This window comes from Thunnus albacares, chromosome 14 (genome assembly GCF_914725855.1).
Source record: "Thunnus albacares chromosome 14, fThuAlb1.1, whole genome shotgun sequence".
In the NCBI taxonomy this organism is placed as follows: Eukaryota; Metazoa; Chordata; class Actinopteri; order Scombriformes; family Scombridae; genus Thunnus; species Thunnus albacares.
Window position 1 is genome coordinate 7,898,054 of NC_058119.1, and position 14,606 is coordinate 7,912,659.

General features: G+C 41.9%; 1 protein-coding gene across 1 annotated transcript; it reads left to right on the top strand.

Annotated features, from left to right (window-relative positions):
* Positions 1-13,213: 13,213 nt before the first annotated feature.
* On the top strand, positions 13,214-14,544 carry LOC122996840 (cytochrome c oxidase subunit 5B, mitochondrial). The gene is made up of 4 exons (XM_044372595.1): positions 13,214-13,374; positions 13,971-14,041; positions 14,112-14,211; positions 14,303-14,544. Exons 1-4 carry the CDS (start codon positions 13,275-13,277, stop codon positions 14,413-14,415), a joined length of 384 nt encoding a protein of 127 aa, XP_044228530.1. The 5' UTR covers positions 13,214-13,274; the 3' UTR covers positions 14,416-14,544.
* The last annotated feature ends 62 nt before the right edge of the window (positions 14,545-14,606 follow it).

Here is a 14,606-nt window from a genome sequence, read left to right on the forward strand (position 1 = left end):
GGCATTAATCAAGCTTCCCGTAACTCCACCTGTTGTTGTGAGAAATATTCTATTTATCAATGAATTTGAGTTTCAGATGTTTGTTTTACTCTTTCATTTCATCTTATGTTCGTCGTCACGGCTATGTGACATCACAGAGGATGTCCATATTGATGTGTCATCAGTTGTCAGTTGACAACAGTGCTTATTTGACGTCATCAATGACAGCGTCAAGGCTTGGAACCGAGTTTATAAATAGGACCCCCTCCTGCCATCAATCTCCATTCCACACTCCCTCACAGGAGACGTGGAGGCTCTGATGCACTGCAGCACCATGGTAGCCCACGCCTCGGCCCACGTCTGCAGCCGAGGGGGGTCCTCGATAGCCGCCAGGTGTCATGCATCGCTGAGCTCGAGCTCGCGATGCATGACACCTGGGGGCCCTGCCAGTGCATAGATCTGGCCTAGTCTGTCGTGCTGGTATGGGAGGCCCAGGCAGCCTGGGTGCTTCAGAGCCTGTATATATGCTGCTTTTTTTTTTTTTTTTTTTTTTAAATTTTCTTTACTTTTCTTTCTTCACTGCATGCATACCTTTATGTACATTTATGTACGTTTATGTACATTTATGTATATTTATGTACATTTATGTATGTTCATGTATATTTATGTGCGTTTATGTACATGTATGTACTTTTATGTACGTTTAAGTGAATGTATGCACGTTTATGTATATTCATGTATATTCATGTACGATCATGTACATTTGACGCACTGCGCGGGGCGCACTTGACTGACATTTTCGCCACATCACTGGGTTCACATCACTGGTCTGTAACGTGTCAACAACACACAGACTGGTATTAAGCACTTTTACATGTCCACTGTTTGCCTCTTACAACTTGTTCTGGTTTTAGTCCTGTTCAGGATATGCCTGTATGAGTCTTACATTATCCAGGTTTCTGATGGTCGGTGTCAGAGTGACAAGTTCTGTCATTTCTGCATTAAGGTGGCATGTATTCTTATTTGCATATTAGTTATCGATGTCCTGACCACGTTTATATTATGTTATGTCAACTTTATTGTCAAACTCAGAGTCCATTCGAAAAAATGTACAATACAAACAATGTACAATATATAGCCTACATTAAAATAAAAAGAAATAAATCGCCACTTTTTACTTATTTATTTATTTTGTATAAAAGTCAGTTATACCATTCTTCTAAACGATATTCCCTCATTTGTTGTTTTGATGATGGTGGTGGAGAGCGCTGTCTAACACGTCAGTCCAAAATCTCTCATAGGTGTTCAATTTGGGTTGAGATCTGGTGACTGCGAGGGCCATAGCATATGATTCACATCATTTTCATACTCATCAAAACATTCAGTGACCCCTAGTGAACATATATATTGGGGCATTGTCATCCTGAAAGAGACCACTCATATCAGGATAGAAATGTTTCATCATAGGAGAAAGGTGATGACTCAGAACAACTTTGTGTTGATTTGCAGTGACTCTTCCCTCTGAGTGGACAAGTGGACCCAAACCATGCCAGCAAAATGCCCCCCACAGCATAACAGAGCCACCAGATCCCCTCACTGTAGGGGTCAAGCAGTCAGACCTGGACCAGCTTTTCCTTTAATTTGTCAACGTCTGTATATATATATATATGATGACATCAATAAATTGGTAATGAGCATAGATCAAAACAGCAATTGGCCATAAAGATATGTTATAAAACTATGTATCTTTATTAAAAACATGAGACATTATCAGTGAGTGATCTTTGGGAAACTGTTGACCTGTTTGATGAACCTTCAACACTGTAGTTCGCATTTTCGAAGCTGGATGCCGCTGGAGCGTGCTTCTTGGTGACATCACTTTTGTTAAATCCCAAAACTCCGATGAATCAGGTGTCTCTCGCCGGGTGCAGTGGCGCGCGCCTGTAATCCAAGTTACCGGGAGGCTGAGGCTGGAGGATCGCTTGAGCTCAGGAGCTCTGAACTGCAGCGGACTATGTCGATCGGGTGTCCGCACTAAGTTCGGTATCGATATGGTGCTCCTGGGGGAGCTCGGGACCACCAGGTCGTCTAAGGAGGGGTGCACCGGCCCAGGTCGGAAACGGAGCAGGTCAAAGTCCCCGTGCCGCTCAGCAGTGGGATCGCGCCTGTGAATAGACGCTGTAGTGCAGCCTGAGCGATACAGCGGGACCCAGTCCTTTTACACTCTGCACACTTTACAACAAACAGCTGTGACAGCTTCATGTTCCAGGAAGAAACCTCAGAAAGCAATGCTGCTTAGTCTGGCCCACACTGCCTCCATCTGGAGAAGAGGAGCACTTACTATCAATCGCACCAATCAATGCAGCACCACAGAGACACATCACTATAATACTAGAACTATATTGTGCTATAACTATTTTGTTGTATATCATAACACAAGTTTTTACGGTGGTGGAAGAAGTAAGCAAAGTATTATCTTCCGGCCTCGTGCACAGCTCCCACAATACCATCACACATAGCACAGAGGGCTTTGGGGTGAGAAATGTCCATTACAATTTACATCAGAACACATAATTGCTCCTTTGCTGAGATATACATCACTCAGGAGGACATCAGTTTTCCCATAGTATGACAAGACATCCTCATGATCCAATATTAACTCTATGACAATTTTTTCCTAAGTTACACCGTTTACAGATCATACAGCCTAGTAACATTACTGACACAATTTGGGAATGATTTAAAGTTGATTACTTCTGTAAAACGAATATTTACAAGAACCTGCGGGTTTCTCGTAATATTTTGTACATTATAGGCTAATTGTCTGCTAACAATGTGCACACTGCACGTGGTGACAGGAATTTCAGTGTCTCCTGCAACAGAAATTCAAATCTTACCTCCAAAGCATATTTGGCATACTGTATAAATGTGGGTGCTGTCTGTTAATATTCGGTGTGCTCGGGCTGTATAGTCATATTTAGGGAAGTGTATTTATTTATTTATTTTTATCTTGGGAAGAACAGTTTTCTCCGGAGCTCTTGGCTCATTAAACATCTTGCTGCTTATGAGAGGAGCTGTTGTGATTGGCATTAATCAAGCTTCCCGTAACTCCACCTGTTGTTGTGAGAAATATTCTATTTATCAATGAATTTGAGTTTCAGATGTTTGTTTTACTCTTTCATTTCATCTTATGTTCGTCGTCACGGCTATGTGACATCACAGAGGATGTCCATATTGATGTGTCATCAGTTGTCAGTTGACAACAGTGCTTATTTGACGTCATCAATGACAGCGTCAAGGCTTGGAACCGAGTTTATAAATAGGACCCCCTCCTGCCATCAATCTCCATTCCACACTCCCTCACAGGAGACGTGGAGGCTCTGATGCACTGCAGCACCATGGTAGCCCACGCCTCGGCCCACGTCTGCAGCCGAGGGGGGTCCTCGATAGCCGCCAGGTGTCATGCATCGCTGAGCTCGAGCTCGCGATGCATGACACCTGGGGGCCCTGCCAGTGCATAGATCTGGCCTAGTCTGTCGTGCTGGTATGGGAGGCCCAGGCAGCCTGGGTGCTTCAGAGCCTGTATATATGCTGCTTTTTTTTTTTTTTTTTTTTTAAATTTTCTTTACTTTTCTTTCTTCACTGCATGCATACCTTTATGTACATTTATGTACGTTTATGTACATTTATGTATATTTATGTACATTTATGTATGTTCATGTATATTTATGTGCGTTTATGTACATGTATGTACTTTTATGTACGTTTAAGTGAATGTATGCACGTTTATGTATATTCATGTATATTCATGTACGATCATGTACATTTGACGCACTGCGCGGGGCGCACTTGACTGACATTTTCGCCACATCACTGGGTTCACATCACTGGTCTGTAACGTGTCAACAACACACAGACTGGTATTAAGCACTTTTACATGTCCACTGTTTGCCTCTTACAACTTGTTCTGGTTTTAGTCCTGTTCAGGATATGCCTGTATGAGTCTTACATTATCCAGGTTTCTGATGGTCGGTGTCAGAGTGACAAGTTCTGTCATTTCTGCATTAAGGTGGCATGTATTCTTATTTGCATATTAGTTATCGATGTCCTGACCACGTTTATATTATGTTATGTCAACTTTATTGTCAAACTCAGAGTCCATTCGAAAAAATGTACAATACAAACAATGTACAATATATAGCCTACATTAAAATAAAAAGAAATAAATCGCCACTTTTTACTTATTTATTTATTTTGTATAAAAGTCAGTTATACCATTCTTCTAAACGATATTCCCTCATTTGTTGTTTTGATGATGGTGGTGGAGAGCGCTGTCTAACACGTCAGTCCAAAATCTCTCATAGGTGTTCAATTTGGGTTGAGATCTGGTGACTGCGAGGGCCATAGCATATGATTCACATCATTTTCATACTCATCAAAACATTCAGTGACCCCTAGTGAACATATATATTGGGGCATTGTCATCCTGAAAGAGACCACTCATATCAGGATAGAAATGTTTCATCATAGGAGAAAGGTGATGACTCAGAACAACTTTGTGTTGATTTGCAGTGACTCTTCCCTCTGAGTGGACAAGTGGACCCAAACCATGCCAGCAAAATGCCCCCCACAGCATAACAGAGCCACCAGATCCCCTCACTGTAGGGGTCAAGCAGTCAGACCTGGACCAGCTTTTCCTTTAATTTGTCAACGTCTGTATATATATATATATGATGACATCAATAAATTGGTAATGAGCATAGATCAAAACAGCAATTGGCCATAAAGATATGTTATAAAACTATGTATCTTTATTAAAAACATGAGACATTATCAGTGAGTGATCTTTGGGAAACTGTTGACCTGTTTGATGAACCTTCAACACTGTAGTTCGCATTTTCGAAGCTGGATGCCGCTGGAGCGTGCTTCTTGGTGACATCACTTTTGTTAAATCCCAAAACTCCGATGAATCAGGTGTCTCTCGCCGGGTGCAGTGGCGCGCGCCTGTAATCCAAGTTACCGGGAGGCTGAGGCTGGAGGATCGCTTGAGCTCAGGAGCTCTGAACTGCAGCGGACTATGTCGATCGGGTGTCCGCACTAAGTTCGGTATCGATATGGTGCTCCTGGGGGAGCTCGGGACCACCAGGTCGTCTAAGGAGGGGTGCACCGGCCCAGGTCGGAAACGGAGCAGGTCAAAGTCCCCGTGCCGCTCAGCAGTGGGATCGCGCCTGTGAATAGACGCTGTAGTGCAGCCTGAGCGATACAGCGGGACCCAGTCCTTTTACACTCTGCACACTTTACAACAAACAGCTGTGACAGCTTCATGTTCCAGGAAGAAACCTCAGAAAGCAATGCTGCTTAGTCTGGCCCACACTGCCTCCATCTGGAGAAGAGGAGCACTTACTATCAATCGCACCAATCAATGCAGCACCACAGAGACACATCACTATAATACTAGAACTATATTGTGCTATAACTATTTTGTTGTATATCATAACACAAGTTTTTACGGTGGTGGAAGAAGTAAGCAAAGTATTATCTTCCGGCCTCGTGCACAGCTCCCACAATACCATCACACATAGCACAGAGGGCTTTGGGGTGAGAAATGTCCATTACAATTTACATCAGAACACATAATTGCTCCTTTGCTGAGATATACATCACTCAGGAGGACATCAGTTTTCCCATAGTATGACAAGACATCCTCATGATCCAATATTAACTCTATGACAATTTTTTCCTAAGTTACACCGTTTACAGATCATACAGCCTAGTAACATTACTGACACAATTTGGGAATGATTTAAAGTTGATTACTTCTGTAAAACGAATATTTACAAGAACCTGCGGGTTTCTCGTAATATTTTGTACATTATAGGCTAATTGTCTGCTAACAATGTGCACACTGCACGTGGTGACAGGAATTTCAGTGTCTCCTGCAACAGAAATTCAAATCTTACCTCCAAAGCATATTTGGCATACTGTATAAATGTGGGTGCTGTCTGTTAATATTCGGTGTGCTCGGGCTGTATAGTCATATTTAGGGAAGTGTATTTATTTATTTATTTTTATCTTGGGAAGAACAGTTTTCTCCGGAGCTCTTGGCTCATTAAACATCTTGCTGCTTATGAGAGGAGCTGTTGTGATTGGCATTAATCAAGCTTCCCGTAACTCCACCTGTTGTTGTGAGAAATATTCTATTTATCAATGAATTTGAGTTTCAGATGTTTGTTTTACTCTTTCATTTCATCTTATGTTCGTCGTCACGGCTATGTGACATCACAGAGGATGTCCATATTGATGTGTCATCAGTTGTCAGTTGACAACAGTGCTTATTTGACGTCATCAATGACAGCGTCAAGGCTTGGAACCGAGTTTATAAATAGGACCCCCTCCTGCCATCAATCTCCATTCCACACTCCCTCACAGGAGACGTGGAGGCTCTGATGCACTGCAGCACCATGGTAGCCCACGCCTCGGCCCACGTCTGCAGCCGAGGGGGGTCCTCGATAGCCGCCAGGTGTCATGCATCGCTGAGCTCGAGCTCGCGATGCATGACACCTGGGGGCCCTGCCAGTGCATAGATCTGGCCTAGTCTGTCGTGCTGGTATGGGAGGCCCAGGCAGCCTGGGTGCTTCAGAGCCTGTATATATGCTGCTTTTTTTTTTTTTTTTTTTTTTTTTTTTTAAATTTTCTTTACTTTTCTTTCTTCACTGCATGCATACCTTTATGTACATTTATGTACGTTTATGTACATTTATGTATATTTATGTACATTTATGTATGTTCATGTATATTTATGTGCGTTTATGTACATGTATGTACTTTTATGTACGTTTAAGTGAATGTATGCACGTTTATGTATATTCATGTATATTCATGTACGATCATGTACATTTGACGCACTGCGCGGGGCGCACTTGACTGACATTTTCGCCACATCACTGGGTTCACATCACTGGTCTGTAACGTGTCAACAACACACAGACTGGTATTAAGCACTTTTACATGTCCACTGTTTGCCTCTTACAACTTGTTCTGGTTTTAGTCCTGTTCAGGATATGCCTGTATGAGTCTTACATTATCCAGGTTTCTGATGGTCGGTGTCAGAGTGACAAGTTCTGTCATTTCTGCATTAAGGTGGCATGTATTCTTATTTGCATATTAGTTATCGATGTCCTGACCACGTTTATATTATGTTATGTCAACTTTATTGTCAAACTCAGAGTCCATTCGAAAAAATGTACAATACAAACAATGTACAATATATAGCCTACATTAAAATAAAAAGAAATAAATCGCCACTTTTTACTTATTTATTTATTTTGTATAAAAGTCAGTTATACCATTCTTCTAAACGATATTCCCTCATTTGTTGTTTTGATGATGGTGGTGGAGAGCGCTGTCTAACACGTCAGTCCAAAATCTCTCATAGGTGTTCAATTTGGGTTGAGATCTGGTGACTGCGAGGGCCATAGCATATGATTCACATCATTTTCATACTCATCAAAACATTCAGTGACCCCTAGTGAACATATATATTGGGGCATTGTCATCCTGAAAGAGACCACTCATATCAGGATAGAAATGTTTCATCATAGGAGAAAGGTGATGACTCAGAACAACTTTGTGTTGATTTGCAGTGACTCTTCCCTCTGAGTGGACAAGTGGACCCAAACCATGCCAGCAAAATGCCCCCCACAGCATAACAGAGCCACCAGATCCCCTCACTGTAGGGGTCAAGCATTCACACCTGGTTATAAAACTATGCATCTTTATTAAAAACATGAGACATTATCAGTGAGTGATCTTTGGGAAACTGTTGACCTGTTTGATGAACCTTCAACACTGTAGTTGGCATTTTCGAAGCTGGATGCCGCTGGAGCGTGCTTCTTGGTGACATCACTTTTGTTAAATCCCAAAACTCCGATGAATCAGGTGTCTCTCGCCGGGTGCAGTGGCGCGCGCCTGTAATCCAAGTTACCGGGAGGCTGAGGCTGGAGGATCGCTTGAGCTCAGGAGCTCTGAACTGCAGCGGACTATGTCGATCGGGTGTCCGCACTAAGTTCGGTATCGATATGGTGCTCCTGGGGGAGCTCGGGACCACCAGGTCGTCTAAGGAGGGGTGCACCGGCCCAGGTCGGAAACGGAGCAGGTCAAAGTCCCCGTGCCGCTCAGTAGTGGGATCGCGCCTGTGAATAGACGCTGTAGTGCAGCCTGAGCGATACAGCGGGACCCAGTCTTTTTACACTCTGCACACTTTACAACAAACAGCTGTGACAGCTTCATGTTCCAGGAAGAAACCTCAGAAAGCAATGCTGCTTAGTCTGGCCCACACTGCCTCCATCTGGAGAAGAGGAGCACTTACTATCAATCGCACCAATCAATGCAGCACCACAGAGACACATCACTATAATACTAGAACTAGCCTATATTGTGCTATAACTATTTTGTTGTATATCATAACACAAGTTTTTACGGTGGTGGAAGAAGTAAGCAAAGTATTATCTTCCGGCCTCGTGCACAGCTCCCACAATACCATCACACATAGCACAGAGGGCTTTGGGGTGAGAAATGTCCATTACAATTTACATCAGAACACATAATTGCTCCTTTGCTGAGATATACATCACTCAGGAGGACATCAGTTTTCCCATAGTATGACAAGACATCCTCATGATCCAATATTAACTCTATGACAATTTTTTCCTAAGTTACACCGTTTACAGATCATACAGCCTAGTAACATTACTGACACAATTTGGGAATGATTTAAAGTTGATTACTTCTGTAAAACGAATATTTACAAGAACCTGCGGGTTTCTCGTAATATTTTGTACATTATAGGCTAATTGTCTGCTAACAATGTGCACACTGCACGTGGTGACAGGAATTTCAGTGTCTCCTGCAACAGAAATTCAAATCTTACCTCCAAAGCATATTTGGCATACTGTATAAATGTGGGTGCTGTCTGTTAATATTCGGTGTGCTCGGGCTGTATAGTCATATTTAGGGAAGTGTATATATTTTTTTATCTTGGGAAGAACAGTTTTCTCCAGAGCTCTTGGCTCATTAAACATCTTGCTGCTTATGAGAGGAGCTGTTGTGATTGGCATTAATCAAGCTTCCCGTAACTCCACCTGTTGTTGTGAGAAATATTCTATTTATCAATGAATTTGAGTTTCAGATGTTTGTTTTACTCTTTCATTTCATCTTATGTTCGTCGTCACGGCTATGTGACATCACAGAGGATGTCCATATTGATGTGTCATCAGTTGTCAGTTGACAACAGTGCTTATTTGACGTCATCAATGACAGCGTCAAGGCTTGGAACCGAGTTTATAAATAGGACCCCCTCCTGCCATCAATCTCCATTCCACACTCCCTCACAGGAGACGTGGAGGCTCTGATGCACTGCAGCACCATGGTAGCCCACGCCTCGGCCCACGTCTGCAGCCGAGGGGGGTCCTCGATAGCCGCCAGGTGTCATGCATCGCTGAGCTCGAGCTCGCGATGCATGACACCTGGGGGCCCTGCCAGTGCATAGATCTGGCCTAGTCTGTCGTGCTGGTATGGGAGGCCCAGGCAGCCTGGGTGCTTCAGAGCCTGTATATATGCTGCTTTTTTTTTTTTTTTTTTTAAATTTTCTTTACTTTTCTTTCTTCACTGCATGCATACCTTTATGTACATTTATGTACGTTTATGTACATTTATGTATATTTATGTACATTTATGTATTTTCATGTATATTTATGTGCGTTTATGTACATGTATGTACTTTTATGTACGTTTAAGTGAATGTATGCACGTTTATGTATATTCATGTATATTCATGTACGATCATGTACATTTGACGCACTGCGCGGGGCGCACTTGACTGACATTTTCGCCACATCACTGGGTTCACATCACTGGTCTGTAACGTGTCAACAACACACAGACTGGTATTAAGCACTTTTACATGTCCACTGTTTGCCTCTTACAACTTGTTCTGGTTTTAGTCCTGTTCAGGATATGCCTGTATGAGTCTTACATTATCCAGGTTTCTGATGGTCGGTGTCAGAGTGACAAGTTCTGTCATTTCTGCATTAAGGTGGCATGTATTCTTATTTGCATATTAGTTATCGATGTCCTGACCACGTTTATATTATGTTATGTCAACTTTATTGTCAAACTCAGAGTCCATTCGAAAAAATGTACAATACAAACAATGTACAATATATAGCCTACATTAAAATAAAAAGAAATAAATCGCCACTTTTTACTTATTTATTTATTTTGTATAAAAGTCAGTTATACCATTCTTCTAAACGATATTCCCTCATTTGTTGTTTTGATGATGGTGGTGGAGAGCGCTGTCTAACACGTCAGTCCAAAATCTCTCATAGGTGTTCAATTTGGGTTGAGATCTGGTGACTGCGAGGGCCATAGTATAGACTATGACTCACATCATTTTCATACTCATCAAAACATTCAGTGACCCCTAGTGAACATATATATTGGGGCATTGTCATCCTGAAAGAGACCACTCATATCAGGATAGAAATGTTTCATCATAGGAGAAAGGTGATGACTCAGAACAACTTTGTGTTGATTTGCAGTGACTCTTCCCTCTGAGTGGACAAGTGGACCCAAACCATGCCAGCAAAATGCCCCCCACAGCATAACAGAACCACCAGATCCCCTCACTGTAGGGGTCAAGCAGTCAGACCTGTGCCAGCTTTTCCTTTAATTTGTCAACGTCTGTATATATATATATGATGACATCAATAAATTGGTAATGAGCATAGATCAAAACAGCAATTGGCCATAAAGATATGTTATAAAACTATGTATCTTTATTAAAAACATGAGACATTATCAGTGAGTGATCTTTGGGAAACTGTTGACCTGTTTGATGAACCTTCAACACTGTAGTTCGCATTTTCGAAGCTGGATGCCGCTGGAGCGTGCTTCTTGGTGACATCACTTTTGTTAAATCCCAAAACTCCGATGAATCAGGTGTCTCTCGCCGGGTGCGGTGGCGCGCGCCTGTAATCCAAGTTACCGGGAGGCTGAGGCTGGAGGATCGCTTGAGCTCAGGAGCTCTGAACTGCAGCGGACTATGTCGATCGGGTGTCCGCACTAAGTTCGGTATCGATATGGTGCTCCTGGGGGAGCTCGGGACCACCAGGTCGTCTAAGGAGGGGTGCACCAGCCCAGGTCGGAAACGGAGCAGGTCAAAGCCCCCGTGCCGCTCAGTAGTGGGATCGCGCCTGTGAATAGACGCTGTAGTGCAGCCTGAGCGATACAGCGGGACCCAGTCTTTTTACACTCTGCACACTTTACAACAAACAGCTGTGACAGCTTCATGTTCCAGGAAGAAACCTCAGAAAGCAATGCTGCTTAGTCTGGCCCACACTGCCTCCACCTGGAGAAGAGGAGCACTTACTATCAATCGCACCAATCAATGCAACATCACAGATAAACAGCACTATAGGCTATACTGTACACTATTACAAACTTTTCCTTTCAATTTTTGGATGAAATTATAGGAGAAAAAAGCTGTCCGTTTACTTTTCTAACAAGGTAAATAAAACATGTCAACAGTAATTTGGGTAAGACAATCAGATCTACAGAATATCTGGATCACAAACATTAAACTTCATTTTACTTTTGTTGTAAGGTTGTTGTTGTTGTTGTTGTTGTTGTTGTGGTTGTGTGTGTGTTTATCTAATATCAGAATAAAATGTGAACATTAAGGGTGACATGATACACTCACTGATTCATGGTTCAGTACACACCACACAGTTCACAGTTTGACAATCAACTCACAATAGCTTTAACAAAATTAAAATTGAGACTTAATGTGTGAAAAACAAACATTTAACCTGCTGGGAGTCATAAGTGATCAGATTAAAAGTGATCTCCATTTTCAGATTCACAATGTATATTGTCATAGATTTGTACAGCTCTATATTCTGGTGCAACATATACCTTCAAGCGATTGCAGGTAATGATTGCAGTGATTGCAGGGAAAAGTATTTTCTCAATTTTCTGTTAACTGTCAGTAAGTAAATCTCAAGTACAGTATACAATCTAGATCTGTGCTTAAGCTAAATTAGCCTATGTAAAAAAAACAACATTATAAACAAATAACATTAAAGACTTTACTGGTTGTCTGCATCACAAGCCACAGTAAGTCCCTGTTTTAATAAACCCTACATTAATTTTGGAAGCCACTGTAAATTTCACACGTGTCTTGAATTTTTGTGGTAGACTTACTCATGGATTTTCATTTGGATCTCAGCTTGTACATAGCCTATAGGTTACTGTATTATGCAAACCACTGAAATGCAGGAGCATCCGTTGTTTGTCAAGAGGTTAAACCACAGAGAGGAGGATAATAACAATATAAGAATGAGTATTTTAAAGATAACATACTTGAAACCACATATCCTAATTAAAACATGTAAGGTTTTAACATTGATTTTTGGGAATTTGTTGATAGGCTTGATGAATCACTGTGCTGTTTGAACAGTTGAATAGTGCATGCTGCTGAAATTAAATCTAATATACTGACCAGAAATTTAATTTTAATGTGTGAATTCTAACACTGTTTTAATTCCACAACAAGCCTTTTGGACGAGAACACATTTGTCCTTCACAGACACAAATAAGTGTCAGTCTAATAGAAATGGTGTACTTGGTGCCACTTTTTTCTAGGGAAACAACAACAGTAGGCTCCTTTCAATCAGCCATAAATGAAGCTGTGTTTCTACGGTGCTAGTTAATGGCTCACCAGTCACAATTCCTGAAAAAAAACAAAAAAACAAAACTGGCTAAACTATGGTTGAAACTCATTGCTGTAACTAACTTACTAACTGTACTAGCAATCAATAACACCAAACAGTGCAACACGAAAGATACTGTGAACTAAGAGATTCTCCTCTCTCTCTCTCTCTCTCTCTCTCTGTGTAATGACTTTAGCTTTTTAATTTGTTGTGATACTTCCTGTTGTGTCAGTGTCTCCCCCAAAGCAAGAAAAACGTTAGGATCTCTTAGTTGTTCAGTAGGACTAAGTAAATAAAAACAGAGCCAATAAAACAATAACTAAGCCTATTATGATTTTCATCATTTCTGTATATGACATTTTACACCTGTTCCTCGTGCTCCCCTCTGCCTTCTCATTGGGTAGCGCAGCTGTATTTCTGTTCCTATTGGCCTGACCACCTGTCGCTCAGACGGTTGTCGGGTCATTTCAGTCCACTGCTCGGTGTGTCAGGTCATTCTCGGTACCTGACAGTGAGACCAGGATGGCAGGACGGTTTCTCCTTCGAGCTTGTTCAACAACATTGCGGCTGAGGAGCCATGTGGCGGCTACACGGTCACACCGTGCCATGGGCACCCTGAAAGGTAAAATACTGATAATTACCGACGGCATAAAGCCTGTTTAAAGTGTCAAACAGTCCTGCAGACTGCGGTGAAAGCGCAGCTGTCCGCGCTTATAAATGTGTATAGACAGGGAACTTGAGGGGGTTACACCGATAGTCAGTATTCAAGCGGTATTTTTAGTTTATTGCGCAGTTAGGTGGCTAAAACGCTATATCATACATGACGTCTGTAATATATTAACTAGCTGCCACTGGTGCTGTATTATATACAGATGGTAGATAACAGTTTTGTTTATTCGCTGAAAATATAAACTGTTTGTGGTCACTTTATGTGCTGTAAAATTATTGTGTACCACCGACATGCGCCTAAAATGTTTGAATCAAATAATGAAGGTCATTTGGATCATAACTTGTGGAAAGGCCTCTGATAGACCCACCTCCTTTGGCAGGCGTCTGTTGGTGTGGTGCCAGTATCCTGTTAAGGGACAGTACGCTGGTGTGGGTGGTGTCCAGTGCCCGTCTGTAATGTGCATAGAGCACAAGCTGGCATGACGACTTTGAAGGTGGTTTCCAATTTATAATGGATCTTTATGTAAAGCTTTGCTATATCATTTTCAGGAATACCAACAGATGACGAACAGGCCACTGGACTGGAGCGACGTACCCTGCAGGCCTTTAAACAGGGAAAGGTAGGCTACTGTACATGTAAGTATTGTTTAATTCTCATACAGTATTAACTTATCTATGTTCACACTACAGGATCCCTACAGCATTCTGAAGCCGAAGCAGCATGCTGGAACCAAGGAAGACCCTCACATTGTGCCATGCATTGGAACCAAGAGGCTGGTGGGCTGTCTCTGTAAGTGATGTTTAGTAAGGGAAGAATCTATTGGTTTATTATCAATGTGTACATGACAAAACCAGGATGACCATAATATAATTCTCTGCAGGCGAGGAAGACAACACAGCTATAGTGTGGTTCTGGCTTCATGAGGGAGCTGGCGAGCGCTGTCCTTCCTGTGGTTCCCACTATAAGTTGGTCCACCACGAGCTGCCCCATTGAAACTGAGTTCATCACCAAAAGCTCTGTACAAATGGGACATCATCCTTATTTGCCTCCTTCATGGCCATATACGACAATGTCTGCATATCATTTCACATGTACAGTTTAGCATTAAAATGTATACCTGAACTGGATTGTCTCGATAGAAATCTGTTGTTAGGTTCTTAATAAGCGAACAGATTAACATCCAT

Bases quoted from the DNA above. Each gene is read 5' to 3' on its own strand.
- LOC122996840 (XM_044372595.1), top strand. From the start codon at position 13,275: ATGGCAGGACGGTTTCTCCTTCGAGCTTGTTCAACAACATTGCGGCTG. The intron at 13,375-13,970 runs GTAAAATACTGA...TATCATTTTCAG, and splicing joins TGCCATGGGCACCCTGAAAG to GAATACCAACAGATGACGAA. The intron at 14,212-14,302 runs GTAAGTGATGTT...AATTCTCTGCAG, and splicing joins GAGGCTGGTGGGCTGTCTCT to GCGAGGAAGACAACACAGCT.